At 35.5% G+C, this 17,973-nt stretch overlaps 3 protein-coding genes across 3 annotated transcripts; 2 read left to right on the top strand and 1 right to left on the bottom strand.

Annotated features, from left to right (window-relative positions):
* The first annotated feature begins 653 nt into the window (after positions 1–653).
* Positions 654–2,925, top strand: LOC132551144 (large ribosomal subunit protein eL31-like). Its single transcript, XM_060215256.1, has 4 exons — positions 654–793; positions 1,510–1,635; positions 2,474–2,586; positions 2,853–2,925. The coding sequence occupies exons 1-4, from the start codon at positions 687–689 to the stop codon at positions 2,882–2,884; spliced, it is 378 nt and encodes a 125-aa protein (XP_060071239.1). The 5' UTR covers positions 654–686; the 3' UTR covers positions 2,885–2,925.
* A 5,300-nt stretch (positions 2,926–8,225) lies between these two features.
* Positions 8,226–12,264, bottom strand: LOC132551149 (uncharacterized). Its single transcript, XM_060215261.1, has 2 exons — positions 12,163–12,264; positions 8,226–11,539 (listed from the first exon to the last, which is right to left on the bottom strand). The coding sequence occupies exons 1-2, from the start codon at positions 12,262–12,264 to the stop codon at positions 9,641–9,643; spliced, it is 2,001 nt and encodes a 666-aa protein (XP_060071244.1). The 3' UTR covers positions 8,226–9,640.
* Positions 12,265–12,463: 199 nt separating this feature from the next.
* Positions 12,464–16,235, top strand: LOC132551146 (uncharacterized). Its single transcript, XM_060215258.1, has 2 exons — positions 12,464–12,537; positions 14,547–16,235. The coding sequence occupies exon 2, from the start codon at positions 14,554–14,556 to the stop codon at positions 16,132–16,134; it is 1,581 nt and encodes a 526-aa protein (XP_060071241.1). The 5' UTR covers positions 12,464–12,537; positions 14,547–14,553; the 3' UTR covers positions 16,135–16,235.
* The last annotated feature ends 1,738 nt before the right edge of the window (positions 16,236–17,973 follow it).

The following is a 17,973-nucleotide window of genomic DNA, read 5'->3' as shown; positions in this document are numbered from 1 at the left end:
TATATATGCTGTAATCGTAGTATAGCATGTCATTGGAATGTTACTGTGTGTCGAGAGTTATCTCCCCATGAGCACCTAGCACTTCCTTTTCAAGACGCCATATTTTAGGTGATTATCGGCGTGAAAGATTGAATGAGAAAATCGCTTGACATCGAAGAATTTAGCCATCAATAAACACCATTACCGACAATTTTCAAATATTCGATAAATTGTTATTGCATTTTTATATATATTATATTTATATCCCGAATAGCTTTCGATAAAATGTAATTTTTAAAACTGAAAGCATCATCTAAATGTGTTCTTCCGACGTACAACGTATATGTACTTAACAGGAAAGTATAAAGGAACCTAGTATAACTGACGTGATCAGTTGAAGATCTGTTGTTACAGTATTCCATAGAAAATCGTCAAGTTTGTTGTATAAAAAATGTATAGGTTCCAGTGGTAATCCATGGGATTTTTCTTCAAGCAAAACGTAAACATGCATTAGGTACAGAACATTGCTCTAAAACTCAACCGGCATTATCCCGGTACTACTAGTAATATTTGAGTGCCGGTATACTGTACTATACTATACATAGCTGTTACTTCTCGCATATGCTTGTATATGGCGGTCGCAATTTTAAGTTCCCATAGTAATACAGTTGAAAATGTTTTGACGTCTATGCATTGTTTCAGTCGAAATGGCACCCCGCAAAGGAGCTGGTAAAGGGGACAAGAAGAAACAGACGATCAACGAGGTCATTACAAAGGAATGCACTATCAACGTCCACAAGAGGATTCATGGAATGTATGTAAAATATTCGTTGTGCAATAACATTTGTGTGTCTTGAACGTCATTAAACAATTACCTTTTCTGATTGAAATTGACACCATTAATAGATGATTTCAACAAATGTGTATGAAAATGTCCACCTCATTTGGTGTGTCTACTTATGGGAAGGTGATCGGTTAACTTGTGATCAATAGCATTTTTCATTTCTGAATTAATACATAGGGAAACAAAATAAAACCGTTGTGGATTCTGGATAGTAAATTTGCATGTTATGGTAAATGGATTCAGGTTAGGTTGCTATTGTCCAGTACCCTTGTCAGAAATTTTGTACTTTAGGCAGCCCTAATATGTCGTAAACATACTTGGGTTTTGTGCAATGAAATGTCTCGCATTACCACATTTTGGTGTAGCCCAATACCTTAAGTGCAAAAAGAACTGAAATAAGAGTACCACTAAAATATGTATGTAAATTTGTAGATTAAATCACAGCTGATCAAACAAAAATGCTGTGGGCTTGTCTATCAAGGAAACGGGGTTGGAAAATAGATTAAAAATTTGTGCTTTGTAAGTTCATAACATCTTTGTTGCCATTTGAGGAATTTTGTGTTGTGGAAGTTAGGGACTGAAAAAAATGGTCTTTTTACGTTTTTAAAATACTGTTCTTGTAAGTATAAATTTCACAACATTGGGTACTGATGTGACAAAGTTTGATATTCTTTGTTTTTTTGCAGTGGCTTCAAGAAGAGGGCTCCCCGTGCCATCAAAGCTGTGCGTAAATTCGCAGAGAAAATGATGGGAACTCCAGATGTCAGGATAGACACAAGGCTTAACAAGCATGTGTGGTCACAGGGTGTCAGGTAATTAAGAAAACATTGAAAACTGGCTACAATATTCAAATCTTGGATATTTATATATTATTTGCCTGTCAGAGACAGTTGTCCAATAACAGATCTTTTTGATAACTTATTCACGTTGAGTAAATAACACTGGAAACTGCAATGTCACTTTGCACATTTTCAAAAAATGGCATACCTGGAGCAAGTTTGGTTTGAGGATGAGGGGAAGGAGGAAATTTTCAAAATTTTCAGCTATTATATAGAAATGGCTGTTATGCATTACAGTGAATAGTCCCATGAGGTAGGACAATTATATCATTGCTCTTTAGCTTGGAAAAAAAAACCAAAAGAACTTTGGTAACAAGTGCTGAAAATGATAAAACAAGAATACCCAATGATTCTTTTGCGCTATTAGTGATAAAAATCCTTTCAACAATAGGAGACTTTTAAAAGGGATAAATTGTTGTGTTTGTGTGGTAGTCAACATAACTAGGGATATAGATAATAACTTTGGTTAGTCTGAGAAGCTTTCCACCAATTCTAACAGGATAACTGAAGAATTCCTTCCAATTGTGTGTAACTGTCAAACACCTCAAACAAATGTTCATTTAATTAACTGACTTGACCTGATAAGAAGTATCACATTAACTAGAATGCATTTAAATTGTCCATTACAAAATCTAATCCTAAAAACTTTGTACAATTTACATTCAGTCTTGTGAAAGGAGATCGGTTTCTGTTCATGAGTAAATTTGAGATATTGTTATCCTGAAGACAAACTCTAGTGGTTATCTGATCAGATCGTGCAACGTGAAGTTACGATGTAAGTTGTGTAACAAAGGTATTTTTTTTTGGACAGGAACGTTCCCTACAGAGTACGTGTACGACTAGCTCGTAAGAGGAACGACGATGAAGACTCCACTAACAGATTTTACACGCTTGTTACATATGTACCATGTGCATCCTTTAAAGGTAAATTCAGTGTTGTTTTAAATTTCTTGTTTTTGTAAAATTAATCTTGAATTAAATGCCATTACTACAGTGAAACCGTACAACTGACTTTTAATCCGATCTAGAAATAGATGTGTTTTCCACTCCTTTTTGATAAGTGAATGAATAACCATAGTCGGTTGAATAGCACTGCTCAACACATACATCATAAGCAAAGTACATCATGCTGATAATTTAAATGTGACAAAAATGGTTGGTTATTTACCATTTCTTTTATTCAATTTCAGGTACACAGACGATTAACGTGGACAATGAATAAATTATGTGTACAAATCTGGTAATAAAAAGAAAAAATATCAATACTTGAATTTGTAATTTATCAATTGAAATAAACTTCAAAGAAATACTCTTTTTTTAATGTCCCACAAAAAGGTTGCTGTTCCTTTACTATAAACTAACAATAGACTTCAGTACAACTTTTAATAGAAAGAATTAAAAGATTCATCAAAAGTTGAATTGCTTCAGTTACCTGGATTCTGGAGCATTATTGGTGTTTCATGAATGGTTTGTTTGTTGAGTTAACACCTGATGAACAGCCAGGGTCATTTTGAGACTGTCTCTCCTTGTAGTAGGAGGTGGCTACCTCATTGAATAACATATGGGAGGCCCACCACAAGCCATTCATTGTAATTACGGTAAAACGTCTAGCCCAAAGACAACCATGTCAACACCGACCAGTCGATTTCTCAACTTCCAGAGAAACAAACCATCATGGGTAAAGGGCATCAAACCAAGCACCATGGATCTTAACCAAGATTACGTCGGTCAATCTGAGCTAATACAGCCACTTTCATGAATGGACTGAACATTTGGTATACCAATAAACATCTACATCTTCTATGTAGATACACTACCAGGCATCTTCTTTTCCATACTAAGAAGTTTTCCCCAAATAGAGGTATAGCTGGTTATGAAAAAATAAGGTGAAATACTGAGGTCCATTGGGTCCCTTGTTTGTAGAAAAAGATTGATAACTCTAATTGTTCTGTTGAATAAGGAATAACAATGAAAAGTAAATTATTTGAAATAATTTAATGGATCTATTTCTTGGACACAAAAAAAGGTCTACAAAATTGAAAGTTGTACACCTGAACCAAATCACATTTTCAAGTGTATAAAACCAATTGGTAAGGAGAATTTATCATTTACACATGTCTTCATTGGCTTTGTAGAAAATATGTACAAGATAATGTTCTCTAGATACACGTTTGCTTACAGCAATTTCTCTTTGTTTACATGCGATTCTGTTTGTCTAATCTTGATGAACAGAACCAGTAATAACATTCCTTGGAGAGTTCCAATAAACATAAGTAGTAGGGAATGTTTATAATCAATTTCAATGGGAGAAGATTTATCAAGTGTCGTGAGATAAATCTATGTTAAGAAGATGATTGCTGGCCAGGTCAGTGTGCAGACAATTATTAAGGTACACTTTGTTTTGCCATTTGCAAGAGTTCTTGAAATAATTTATGCATAAAAAATAAACCTGTTAAATTCAGATATAGAACTTCAAATAAATGTACTCACAATTTGTTATTACATTATGAAGGAATGTTCTTTTCAGCTGTACCATTCCCTGACTGTTTAAGACTGTGTACCTGAAGACTGGTGTCAATTCGTCCATTTTATGTCAAAGAAGAAGTACTTTAAAATAAACAAGGCAAGTGACTTTTGCAAAATGGATAAAGTTGCTGAAAGAGCAGTGTTTAATATTTGCATAAGAAAGATCTAGCACCTAAGGATAGCCATATTGATGTGGTAGCAACACTGGGGAATGATTCCCCTTCATATACTGTACTGAAAAGGTGGGTGGCAGAATTTAAGTATGGCAGACAGAGCCTTGGGGATGACGCCCATCCTGGAAGGCCCATCACTGTTGTAACCCCAGAAACCGTCATTGAAATCCTTGATATTGTCTTCACTGACGGGCAAGTTATAGAAAGATACATAGCCAGTACAGCTGGGATTTCGCATAAGAAAGTACATTCCAATCTTGCAGAAGATCTTGCAATGAGAAAGCTCTCAATCCGTTGGGTACCATGATCAGAAGCACACCAGGTGGACTTTGTCACATGCTGATATGTACCTTTTAGAGACCGATCCTGTAAACTTTCTGCGGAGGTTTTTGACTGGATCAAACATGGGTCCATCATTTCAACCAGAGGCCAAACACCAGTCTAAACAATGGAAGCACCCTGGTTTATTCCACCAAAGAAGGCAAAGATTGTTCCATCAGCTGGAACAGTAATGGCCTCGGTTTTCTGGGATGCTGATGGTATTCTAATGGTAAGTTATCTGCAAAAGGGACAAACAATCAATGGCACATATTATGCCTCACTTTTTAGGCAGTTAAGAGAAGCACTGCAGAAAACTCCATAAATGTGTTTTGTTCCACCAGGACAATGTCCCAGTCCACAAGTCTGTCACTAATGACTGTGGCTTTGAATTGATTGAGCATCCACCTTATTCCCCTGATTTTACTCCATCAGATTTAAATCTATTTCCAAAACTGAAAAAAGGCTTGTTTCCAGTTCCCACTTTCAGGTCCAGAAAAGTTCTTTAAAAGCAGCATTGAGGACCTTAAACATCGCTGGCAAAAGTGTATAGATACTGAAGAGAATTATGTTGAAAAATAATGCAATATCTCTGCCAAAGTCACACCCTTAAATATGCAGCTCACCACTTATCAATCAGCCCTCGTACAATATGAATTGAACAAATATAAATCCTTATTATGCCACAAAAGAAAATCTTCGCAGACAAGAAAGCCTAAGGGAAGTCTATAGAAGGACCCCTCACCCACACTCAAAATCAGAAGGAACACCTTTTACTCTTCTGTAAGGTATGGTATGCTTCCCATATCAAATTTTGTTTGATATGCAGATGTACGAATTAATTACATATAACCATAGGAACTGATTACAAAATATAAATAACGGACCCCTTTCACCTTCTTTTGTATACGGGGGAACATTCACACAGCTAGGTTATAACATTTCTATTTTACCCTTCAACTTTAAGGCTTGTGGTTTTGATTTGATTGAGCATCCCCCTTATGCGCCTGATCTTACTCTATCAGACTTTATTTCCATAAATGAAAAAGGCCATTTCCAGTATCCACTTTCAGTCAGATGACCACATCACACATGCAGCAGAGGACTTTCTGAACAGTCACAGTTCAGAAAATAAATGTACTTGACGCTATTCTAAAATTATCTGATGTATGAAAATTAAGAAATTTATCTAATTGTGGGGCTGCTGCACCTCCACGTCTAGATTTTGACCTTTCTTTTGATCACTTTGGATTTTCCTTAGTAGCCTCCTTGGCTTCAAATGTTTGGCCCTTAGCATCACTGGTGAGTCCTAGAAGGATGAAATAGCGGTATAATGCACTTTAATTCATTGTTTGGCTCTACTGCTACTCACCTGTGTGTTTCTTGTACAATCTTTGATCCCTTGTAAATCTAAACTGGACTTTCTCTGTAAACAGTATCTTTGGCCATATTCCCAGTCATACTTCATCTCAATGAGTCGGTTAAATAGATAGAATGTTACAGTATGTAAACATTGTTTAAAACAATAAACAACAGCTCGAATTTCTGACACCAAGAACTATTAACAACTGGAAATTTGTTACTATTTATTGTAATGTTTGCATTTACCAGAAAATACATTTACAGAGGTACAATTTGCACACATTATCAGATCTATGACAGGTCTTGGCACTCGCCCCCCAAGCTATATTCAGTGGTTCCATATACTAGATGAAGTAAGTTTGTTCTGTGCTCTGTATGACTCTACATTCATTATCACCATAATATATAAAATCTTATGGTCTGCTGAGACCGTCTTACAGTGACCTATTTCCATCGCCTTTTGCGGTAAACTTTTAAAATTCTGACTTCTGAAAAAAACCCTAAACTGACATCTATCAAATTGTGAAGAAATATTCCCTAGTCAAAGATGAACCCAAAATATGGAATCATATGGTCCCCCCACCCCTCAGGGGCCTGATGGGCACAGCCAAAAGAAGTCTAACCAACTAAATTTAAGAACTCTTCAACACCAAGATATGGTGGATTCAAATGCTTTTCATGAATGAAAGAGTCTTCAGGTGATTTACCAAAATTGTGATTTTCAAGACCCAAGGGTCTCAGATTTTCCCCTGTAGAGGTGGTAAATTTAACTATAGTAAAAGTACATTTCGGAGCCCGCTTGATTTCCTTTTCATGGCACTAATAGGCCTCTTGTATTATCTTGACAAATTAACAATGCAGTGTTGAACAATGTTCATTTGTACTTTGAAAGGTAGTTTTACCTATAATGAACAATCTCAGCTTCCACCGGTTATATAATATTTATTCTCTGTTGTTTTACCCTTTTACTTCCTGGAACCTTTTGTAGTCCTGAAGAAATATACACTGTAAGCACTGCTAAATTAATTTCAAAATGATGGCCATTAGCACAGAACTTGGCATACATAACATTAACTTGGACACCCACAGTTATCACACTTATTCATATATATATAGAGTATGTTTAATTAAAAGTCTGTACTAACTAATCGTTCATGTTTCCTGAAAAATCTTCATTGAAATGGTTGAATCTTATTATGATCACCAGGAGATTAAAATTTCATAGCAAGGTTAAATCTCTACAACAGTTTTTATCCTGTGCTGGTAGCCATCTCAATTTTTTTTATCAGTACATGTTGTAACAGGCAATTTATTGTGGTGCCTTCTGTTTAGGAGACATCTGAGAGCCCAAGTGCATTCCACTCTAAGTTCAGAAGGTGATAGAATCAGTGACAATGAAGAGACCAAAACAGACCTGCCACTACAACAATTGGGATCTTAGTAATTTCCTTTGTGTCTGTTTTTAATATCAATTGTTCAATACATATCTACGGACCAACTGAGAATAGGAACACATGAACATTGAGAATGATCCATTTTGTACTCTGAAAATTGGTGAAGATCAACAGATACTACCAAAATCGGAGAACATGGCTGCATTATGGCCATTGTGTTCTTTTAATTTCAAAATCAAATATACACAATGGACCATATCGATATAGAAATATATGAAAAATATATTTAACTTATCAAATTAAACAACAGCTGCAGAATTAAAATAAAGATATGTATATAAATTTAGTACATTGTCATTATCATAAACAATATCAAATCTAGAGCAGGCTACATGATTCAGTTTGTCATAAAATATTGCATGTTTTTAGTAAAATGGTTTCTATTTTTTTTCTGAAAAATCCCTATAAACATGAAATGAGCAAAAACTATCATAGGTTCTCCTTGACCAACAAATCTTAATATGTGTTCATTTTCAGGGAAAGTCCATAAAGTCTAAATAGGAAAAATTGTGAGTTTACTCAACTGATTTATTTATAGACTTAAATATGATTAATATATGTCTAAGTCAGAAGAAAAATAATGTAAGAAAGGACAAAGATCATTACTATTTCTCTGATTATGAAACAATATACAAAGAAAGGATTCAAATGTACCAAAGAAGTATTCCAGTATAATGACTGAAAACAAAATGACTATAAAAAGTAAATTATGAAATTTGACTAGGGAAACTAACTTATTCTAATGAGGAACTACAATTGAAAACATTTCATGGCTTTAACTATATCCATTAGCATCAAACAAAGATATGAAAAATCTAAAATAAATCAAATTCATTAATGTGCCAAATATTTCAATTAAGTGATTAATCATAAAATTTTTGTCATTATAAAAAAACATCCTGGGATACACACCATAGTTTAGAGAGATTTACCTGTTAGAAAACTCTTCGCAGAGCCTTTCAACATTTATATTTAGTGTTATCACATTCAAGTCACAATCTATACAATAGGCAATGCTATATCATGTTATATCGTCTGACACAAGACTAATAAGACCTCCATCCTTGAGGATGCAAGATCTCGTGACTGGCTCAATGTCATGTTGTTGCTAGGAGAGGCAGGTAAAACCTAATCAGGTCAGATAGCAGGATGTCTTATTCTCTCATCAGTTTGTGTCAGTGACAAAGCTAGGAACCAGAAAAAGTTATCACTGTTAACAGCATAAAAATATCTTTCCTAAAGTCAGTTTGGACAGGTGATATTGACTGAAATATCCCGTGTCGATATAAAATTAGATTGTCTGAATACAGTACAGTGGGTTATCTGAACCTCAGTCAATGACTTGATCAACTTTTAATCTCTGTTGGTATCAAAATTGTGCTGCTTTGTTTGGCTTATTTATCATAGATTAAAGAATATACGCAAATATTTAACACTGTTTCACTAATTTAAAGTGCACCTGTTGTAGCTAAATCATGGTGGAGCTAATGTTTGGAAATGGATTAAGCTACATGTAGCAGGACATAAGAAAAATGATAAGAAAACCTAACTTTTACAGTATATCCCATTTATGTTTTTCACATGTATCTGGAAATATGATTGGTGACCATGAGTCAAGATCACTTTCACACAACTTTTCAGTCATAAGAGTCTAGTTTGGATAATCAGAAGAAATTTTAAGAGGTTCTTGAAATATTTGACAGAGGATTTTGAAAAATTTGACCCCTGTCACCTTGTTCACAAATTTTGTTGAACTTAACCAAGAGAGCTACCAGTCAAATATGAAGACTCCAGGAATATATTGGTCCTTTGGTTATTGAGGAAAGTTGTTTAAAGGGAAAAGTTCAAGCAATACAGACAATGTAGCATGGTATAAATCACAATGCTTCTGTTATCATATATAAATAAGTGATATGTCTTATAGAAACCTTCCGCAACACAAATGAATAATAAATAGACGATAATTTAGTTCAATTTTTTTTTAGACAGAAATTAATTGATCTATGGGTTAAATCACAAATCAATCCCAATACTTCCTATAACAAACTATATGTATGAGTTGTTTTCATAAACTTGAAGAAGAATAAATTACCATGTACATTTATGTAATTTCAAATACAACAAATATGTTATTACACATTCTTTTCACAACCATGTCATACCATCATCTATTTCTGAACTGCTCATTTCAAGGGGATCAATCCCAAGTTGTGATGGCATAATTTTAACACCATGCATCTTCAGCATGTGTCTTTGTTTACTGTCTGCCCGTGAGTAAAACTTGCCACACACTGAACATTCAAACGTATGATTTCCACAAGTAAACTTTTCATGCCTCATTTTCGACTTTCTGGAGGCAAACCCAGTGCCACATTTTTCACAAAAGAACTGTTTAGATTCTCCCCTAACAATAGTATCTCCATCCTCAAAACTCTGATTTGCTGAAGAATAACTCATTGGACTAGAAATATTCGTTGATGAGTTATCTATGCCAGAGATCCTTAGGGGAGATAACCCTGAACTTGCTTCCATGACAGCTGATTTGTGAAGAAGGGACACAAGTTTGGGTTCTGTAATTTTCCTCTTCTTTGTACGTCTCAGTACTGCTGGCTCCCTTGTTGATGTGCTAAGTGGTGTATCACAGCCACTTGACTGAGACATACCATCATCATCCGACCTCTCCTCACCTAATAAAGAGTAACCTTTCACATTCTTCCAGTCGCTACTACAACTTGCAGAAAAGTCAATTACAGATGTTGATGGACTTGCATAATGTTGTTCCATATTATTGTCTGTGGGATATTTGGAAACCTGAGAATTTCTTTCACTGTCAAGGAACATTGAGGACATTTTGATTTCTTTATCATCGCTTGTCTTTATCAGACAATTTCTCAGAAGAGACACTTGATTTGTGTTTTTGCCCATCTCAAATGTTGTATTTCCTTGAACAGATTGTATAACTATGGGCAGGTTTTCAGGTCTGTTGTATTCTGGATCTTCTGGTTCAGTTTTCACAACAAATGTTTCATGGGAATGTTCAGTATAATCCTGAGCTTTTGATGCCTCCTTCCCATCATCACTCAGGTCTTGGTCATCGTGTTCATCAGTAGATTGGGATTCAGGAGGTTCTGTCTCCACCGTTCCTAGTTCCTTGTTGTAAATCATAAATTTGCCTCTAGGTTCTCTTTGCTCAGTAAAGAAGGATGATGTAATTTCCTGGGAATCTGAATCACTTTTTCCAATTGTAATCTCAGAAAGATTTCCCTTTTTGTCTATGTGTCCTAAACCAATACTGTCATTGTCCCCATAAGCATCATCAATTGGTTCTTCTTTGATGGCAACTTTTTCCTCTATTGAGGAATTGGAGCTGTCTTGATGTCCATCCTCCTCCTCTGGATTATTCTCCTTGTTTCCTGAGATGGATTGGTCAGCATGAGATGTAGGTTGTTTTGTAGGGAGCTGACTGACTCTCAACAAGTGTCCTTGTTTGTCTCTGGTAACAAACAAGGTATTCTCAGTATTGTCTGTGTCACAGTGGTCCATGGACATTGAAGGAGATTCAGTTTGGCTCCAGGGTGGATACTGTGTCACAGAACTCTTTTTCATCTTTCTCCTACTAGAACTTGGTTTATTTGTTTCACCATCTTTCAGCAGACTGCTTGGCGCTGTGTCTGTCTTGACAGCATTTAGTTTTATCCTGAAGTTATGTTTTTGTCTGCACATAAGACGCTTTCGCTTCTTAATTTGCATCTGAATTCCTCTGGCAATACCTAAACTACTTTCGACCTTGGAGGCATGGATTCCATTAGTTGAAGTATTTTTGAAATTTTCCCTAGGCACGACTTGGTGTATTTTTACAATGTTTTGTTGTGAAGAGTTAATAGCAGACAAACAGATAATAGCATCTACTTCCATATCTGCCAATGCTGTGTAGTGGTTTCGACAGATCTCCAACAGGGACTGGCGCAACATTCGACAGACCTCATTATTACGAGATAAAGCCTCCTCATCCATGTTTTGGGCAACAATTCTCTGCACAGAGACCTTAAAGTAATCCAATCAAAATTATTTGTTTCATTATGAAAATTTGACTCATACTTCAATGCTTTATATATATACTGATGATATTTCTGCAATATTCTTATATTCACAACATGTATATTTCTCAAATGGCCTTTAACAGGGGCAAGTCATTTCGGTCTCAGATTGCTTCGGTAATTCAAAAATTGGTTGTTTTGGTACTTTTAAAATGTTTTGATTTATGTATATAATTCAGGGTTTAAAGTGTTTTGTCATTCACAAATATTGTTCATGCCGTTACTGAAAAAAACTTCACTCAAAATGCCACCCTTGCAATGTAAACCATTTATGTACCAAAACGACTTTATTAAGTATCGAAACAACTGGATGCCAAAACGACTTGGCACCGAAATGACTAGAATTCCCTTTTACTATTTATAATAATCCAACTTGTGCGAATATTTTCACTGTACCATGCTTCGTTACCATAATTATCAATACATATGTGGCATTATTATTATTATTACGGCTTTATAACATGTTTACATGCTCTCACAAGCTAATTTTGTGCCGATTATAATTATCATGTTTCTCTTGGAAATCCATTTAGTGTTGAGAAATATGTCATTTTAACGATCACAACTTACCCTTATAATGACCAAAACATAATAATGATGATACGAGCACCTTGTCAATGTACATGTACACTTCCGCAAAGATAGGATGCAAGAATTAGATACGAAACGCATTTGTAGCAAAATAATCTGAAAATGCCATAAATGCATATTTTAATTGATAAAGAAATAAACATTGGAAAACGGTATCAGAAATATAAAGCAAAATAAGTTTAATTAATAAATATAAGAAATATATAATATTGAGATAATATATGTTCGTTTTAATTGTGTAATATGTAGAAATTTGTAGTTACCACAATGGATGCGTTCCAACAAAGACGGTGAAGCGGAACTACAGCACATTATATATGTTTTCTTTGTACAAAAGGGTTTTCTATTCAATAGGTATGCTTAAGTTTGCTTAATAGTAGCTTTTGTTTCTATAGGCATCGAAATCTGAAAATAATTTTGCAAACCTGAAGAGTAAACGACAATTGATTCGCAAGTTACGCGGTGCCTCGTTCTGACCATTCACACAGCTTGAGCAGGTGGATCATTGAAATAATTTGTATTGTGCACGGGCACTGTGTATTGTTGTCTAGTGCCAATCATTAGGTCTTATTTAGACATTTTGCTTGCTATAATTACTTATAAGATGGAATCTATTTAAGGTTGCATAACCCTACCCTGATGATATGAACTGTCTGAAGCCATGGTCCATGTGACCTATATATTCATTCTACATTTTGTATAGAGCTACCGCTGAGTAGGTCTGCGTTTTAGGGAAGCCTAGAAACATAATAGTTAAGAAGTTTTCAAATAGCATAGACAGCATTATAATGAAATGGTTGATTTATATCGATTCAAACAAATTTGGTTATTTATCTACGATTTTCTTTTGTCTTGACCACGGTCGATCGTCAAAATTCCGTCATGTACATGAACTATAAACAATCCTTAGTTGTTTGATTTGATTTAATTTCCATCAAGCTTGCAATTGATTGGTCATTTAGAAAAATATAACATTTTCTACTAACCTATGTCGGACAAGTGAATCAGTAACAAAAATTTTTTTTGGCAACCAAAAATTAAAGCACAATTTGGTAATGGCCATTGATCCCAGATTTAAATTTTGTTCGGTTTATAAAGATATATCTTGATTGAATCAGTTGTAGCATAAAATTTTAGGTGGGGGATGAAATGACCAGTGATGGGACAATATTAAGATATAGTTAACCTCAACTGATGTTTTTCCATAAAATATAATTGGTACCTCTGTAACCCTGGTAAATTACTAGCCGCAATACACCACTCGGCTAGGGAGAACTTCTCTTTAGCTCGATTGGTTGAGCGTAAGACTAGTAAGCCAGGGGTCCCGGGTTCGATTCCTAGCGGAGGCATTGAGATGAAAAATGACCTCTGTTACATTGGCGCCCATGTAGGGACCCGGGAATAGTACTTAGCCATGCCCCACCGGCGTCGCTGTAACCCCTGGAAACTCGAGGACGAGTTATTTCCTGGAGGGGGAGTATGTAACCCTGGTAAAATACTAGCCGCAATATACCTCTCGGCTAGGGAGAACTCTTTAGCTCGATTGGTTGAGCATCAGACTAGTAAGCCAGGGGTCCCGGGTTCGATTCCTAGTGGAGGCATTGAGATGAAAAATGACCTCTTGTTACACCTCAATACAGTGTTTTAGTGAAAACAAATTACATTTTACTTATGATAAAGATGCCAATTGCCAATACATTTCAGTTTTATGGATATTCTAAGTGAGGGCAGCATTTTTGGTTGAAGTTTGAAGAATTGTCAATTTCCTATCACTACTGTTCTTAACTACCAACAGCCAGATGATTGTAAGCTTGATTTTGATGTATTGTGTGGTGAAGTTGATAGATTATTGATACTGCTAAATGTTCAGTCCATTTTCAGAATGTCACCACTTTGGTTTGAATGGTGTAAATAAAAATTCCTTTAAATAAAAATGTAATGTAGACTTGCCAGAAAGACATTTTGCTGTTATGTTGATTATAATTTGATTTCAAAAAAAATCTTTATTAGTTATATTTACATCTACAACATTTTCGGTAATGTCAGTTGTCTTCAGCAGTAATCTAGTGAATAATGTCATCTTATACAACCAAGTTCATCAAGTGATGAGAACAGCTGAAACTTGGAATGTCTCACAAGAGCATCACATTGATGCCACAAAACGACTAGGACCAGTTGCAGTTTTAGTGTTATCAAGTACATTGGGCATCTGCTACCATTGAAATTGAACAGCAGCTAGGAATTTAATGCAGATATTTTACAATGATTTAGAATGTTGATTTCAAGTAGCTGTCTCTCTTCTTGTTATTATTTCTGATGAAAATAATCATGTTTTTATAAAAAAAAAATTTCTTTTTTTATAGGAGAGAAATGAAGATGAGGTCTTCAGGTGGAAAAGTTCAGGAGAGTTCCTTCTGTGATATACTTCACAATGCTGTTCTGCAGGTATGCAGGGAGAAATACTGGGCAGATTCACCTGACTGGGAGGTTGATGGAGTCATTTGTGTCTCTGTACCTCACTCACAGGAACAACATGTAGTTAAAATCCATCAAAAATTTCCTTCAAACTCTAGCAAACACTTTGACAATAGATGTTATGAATGTGAAAGAAAACCAAAAGATGCATTATCTACAAACGAAACTTCAGACAGACACTTCAGTGAGAGTGTAGAGGAAGATGATTCTAGTTATCGCAATGTGTCTGTTATTGACTTGGAACATGCTAGTACGCAGCCTAACCCAGCACAGACATGTGGTCAGGGAACAATTCCTCCAAGTATGCCTAGCCCGGTCAGGGACCATGACCAGAACTCGCACAACTTCTATGCTAGTCCTGATCTTAGTGGTTTTGGGCCCAATGTGCACAGACAGAAAAATGAACAGTTGAAAAATTCTAGTGGTCAGTCGCATTCTAAATCAAACAGTCGTACCAAAGATCAAGAACATTCCTCATCCATAACCACAAGTCATCCAAGAGAAACAACTCCACCAAGGAAAAAATCGAAAACTGATCAAGAAGAATATGTTGTTGTGAAGGCCGAGCCTGATGATGATGAGGATTTTGCTCTTCATATGGAGTGCATTGACGAGAAAGAAAGTGACAATATAGTAGAAATCAAAGATGAGAATACACATCGTGATTTGGCAGCAGAGACACAGGAAGACATAAACTTTTTGTTGAATGTGGAAGGTCCAGGTGCTTCTCATCAATATAATTCAGGAGATAGGTCTTGGCCTCCACGCCTCCCAACTAACACCGTTACAAGTCAAATGGACACAAATTTATCTTCCATAGCTGGTCAAGGATCTCAGGGCTTTAGTAACCTGAATCTCCTTACCCATGGAGTAGACATAGAGGATGGCACAATGAGGCTGACCACCAGGGTCCAGCATCCCTCATTTATTGCTGGTCAAACTGACTCTAACACACCAGAACAGAGAACTATTCCAAGGCCAAGTGGGCAGGACTCAGCCGCGGCTTCCAATACAATAGGTAAGATCAACCAAAGTTTGTCCTTTTTTCAGAATACTTTCACAGATACACCTAGGGCTGAAGGAAATGTTGAGATGGCAGTTGAGGGGACCACCAGTTCTGGTCCCATATTTAACCCTAGGTCTGCTGGAAATGTTGAGATGGCAGTCAGGGGAACCACCAGTACTGGTTCTGTTCCAGCCAAGAACGTTCAGGCTATTGCCAGGAAAAGACTGCAACTCAATAGGGCCCGAATAGGTCTTGGAATTAAATCAACTGCAGGATTACTTCTTGACAAAAAATTCTTCTGCAAATTTTGTGGCCTTGGTTTTACAAATTGTGGCAACAAGAATCGCCATGAGCGCACCACTTGCGGTGCCACCGTGTACAAATGTAACATGTGCTCCTCCGTGTTCAGCCGGACCGATAGCAGAGCGCGCCACATGTTAGCCCATCATGGTGTGTCCATCAGGGGATAACTTGCAGGTAATTGTCAAATCCAACATTACCTTCACTTAGGTATGTGTACATACAGGGTTTCATCAGGTGTCACACTACCGTATTCTACCTAGTAATCACAGTCACAACGGACTGCACAGGTGTTTTTCAAGAAAATTACAATATATTGATTGAAAATCATTGATGTCAATTCAATTAACTGTTATTTCAAAATTTTTACTTAAAAGTAATTAACTATCTTATTTGGAAATTGTGGTTATTAAGTCCAATACGGTATCTTAAGTTACCAATCAAAAGTTGAAATATATCAACTTGCAGCTTATGAATTCATCACAGAATTAATATTCATGTGTGGGAATTTTCACAATTTCAAAGGGTAATGTTTTCTTAAGGGGTGGAAATTACACCTTCATTACTTTTAATAGAATTTCCAAAATTTTTCTTATACATTATTTTCTTCATCTTAAATGGTTTTTAAGTTGGAATTAAGAAAATGTAAGTTTCATCAAAAAATATTTCTTGCAAATGGCGCCTTATATCCATTAAAGTACTTAGGACAAAGGATTTGTTCAGAAGGAACATAATTGATAGATTGATTGCTGATAAAACCCTGTACCTTTGATTATATGTGTCTACAGATGTTTATAATTATAAGTAAACCCAGATATATCAACACTTTAAAAGAATCAGAGCCACTTTAGGAATACACTGAGGAAATAACTCACTCGATACATAGGTAAATTTCAAACATTTTTTGATGAACATTGCCAAATGTTCTTTCTGCAGGCTGCATCAGCGTAAAATAGCAACATATATTTCCTCTATTTGCTAAATAAAATAATTGACACATCAAGACTAGAACAGAATAGAGGTGGTACGAGAGGGCCACTTAGTGGTACTTATAAAGTTGAGTTATTCCCCCGACTTCGCATATGCAATACAGTGTACATTGTAAGTAAGTTGCAAGAACTTTTGCATAACCCCCCAGCTTATTCTAGCAAGATGTTCTATTCAAAATGTGCGAAGATTTCATCAATACTTACAGAGATACAGTCCTAATATTTATGGAGTGTATTACTATTAGATATGTGCATGGAACATAATGCAGTACACAAGGAGATTAATGCATTGCACAGCTATGAAAAGATCTAGAATGTTGCCCCAAGAAAAATTGAAATATTTCACATGGTGCTTTTAATAAATTCTAGAGGAATTTGAATATGTTGTCAGTAGCATGTTGATCACATCATACATGTATAGGTTAAAGATTTTAATTTGATTGACTGGGACCATTTTTTATAACAAATGGCAATATCAACCTCTATTTGTCACTGCTATATGATTACCCTGTTATCAAGTTTACTTCACAGCTTATCTGTTAAGACTAATTTTCTCAGTCATATATTTGCAGCTTGTGTACACTATGCTATGCTATAAAAGGTTTTCTTGTTTGCTTTTAATTAAACCTTTTCTTTATGATTGTCGAACATGACAGTATGATTTTCCTTTAACATTTTCGTTATTTCAACTGAAATATTAAATTGATTTTAGAAGCTTTTGAAAACTTGCACATGTTTCTGCAAGAGGTTGTGTTCTTTACCATTCAATTTGGTTACCAATTGGAAGGTTCTGTCAACATGCATGGCAAACATCATAATTAGATGTAAAGAAAGAAAAGAAATAAACTTGCTTTATTTGAGGAATGATGCAGTATGAACATGAACACTTAAGTGAAATTTGTGAACCTGAACATGTTTCACTGGTATTTCATTTAGTTTGATATGTTTGTCTTAAGGAAACAGGTTACCCATTTCCCAAGCTGAAGAGAAAAAAATAGTTAACATATATTACTTTAGCTT

Source organism: Ylistrum balloti, unplaced genomic scaffold, assembly GCF_031769215.1.
Source record: "Ylistrum balloti isolate Yb309-2 unplaced genomic scaffold, AGI_CSIRO_Ybal_v1 Utg370180, whole genome shotgun sequence".
Classification (NCBI taxonomy): Eukaryota; Metazoa; Mollusca; class Bivalvia; order Pectinida; family Pectinidae; genus Ylistrum; species Ylistrum balloti.
The sequence above is the reverse complement of the archived record's forward strand: the minus strand, read 5'-3'. Positions and strand labels throughout refer to the sequence as shown.

Bases quoted from the DNA above. Each gene is read 5' to 3' on its own strand.
- LOC132551144 (XM_060215256.1), top strand. From the start codon at position 687: ATGGCACCCCGCAAAGGAGCTGGTAAAGGGGACAAGAAGAAACAGACG. The intron at 794-1,509 runs GTATGTAAAATA...GTTTTTTTGCAG, and splicing joins CACAAGAGGATTCATGGAAT to TGGCTTCAAGAAGAGGGCTC. The intron at 1,636-2,473 runs GTAATTAAGAAA...TTTTTTGGACAG, and splicing joins GTGTGGTCACAGGGTGTCAG to GAACGTTCCCTACAGAGTAC.
- LOC132551149 (XM_060215261.1), bottom strand. From the start codon at position 12,264: ATGCGTTTCGTATCTAATTCTTGCATCCTATCTTTGCGGAAGTGTACA. The intron at 11,540-12,162 runs GTAAGTTGTGAT...GATTACTTTAAG, and splicing joins ATGTTTTGGTCATTATAAGG to GTCTCTGTGCAGAGAATTGT.
- LOC132551146 (XM_060215258.1), top strand. From the start codon at position 14,554: ATGAAGATGAGGTCTTCAGGTGGAAAAGTTCAGGAGAGTTCCTTCTGT.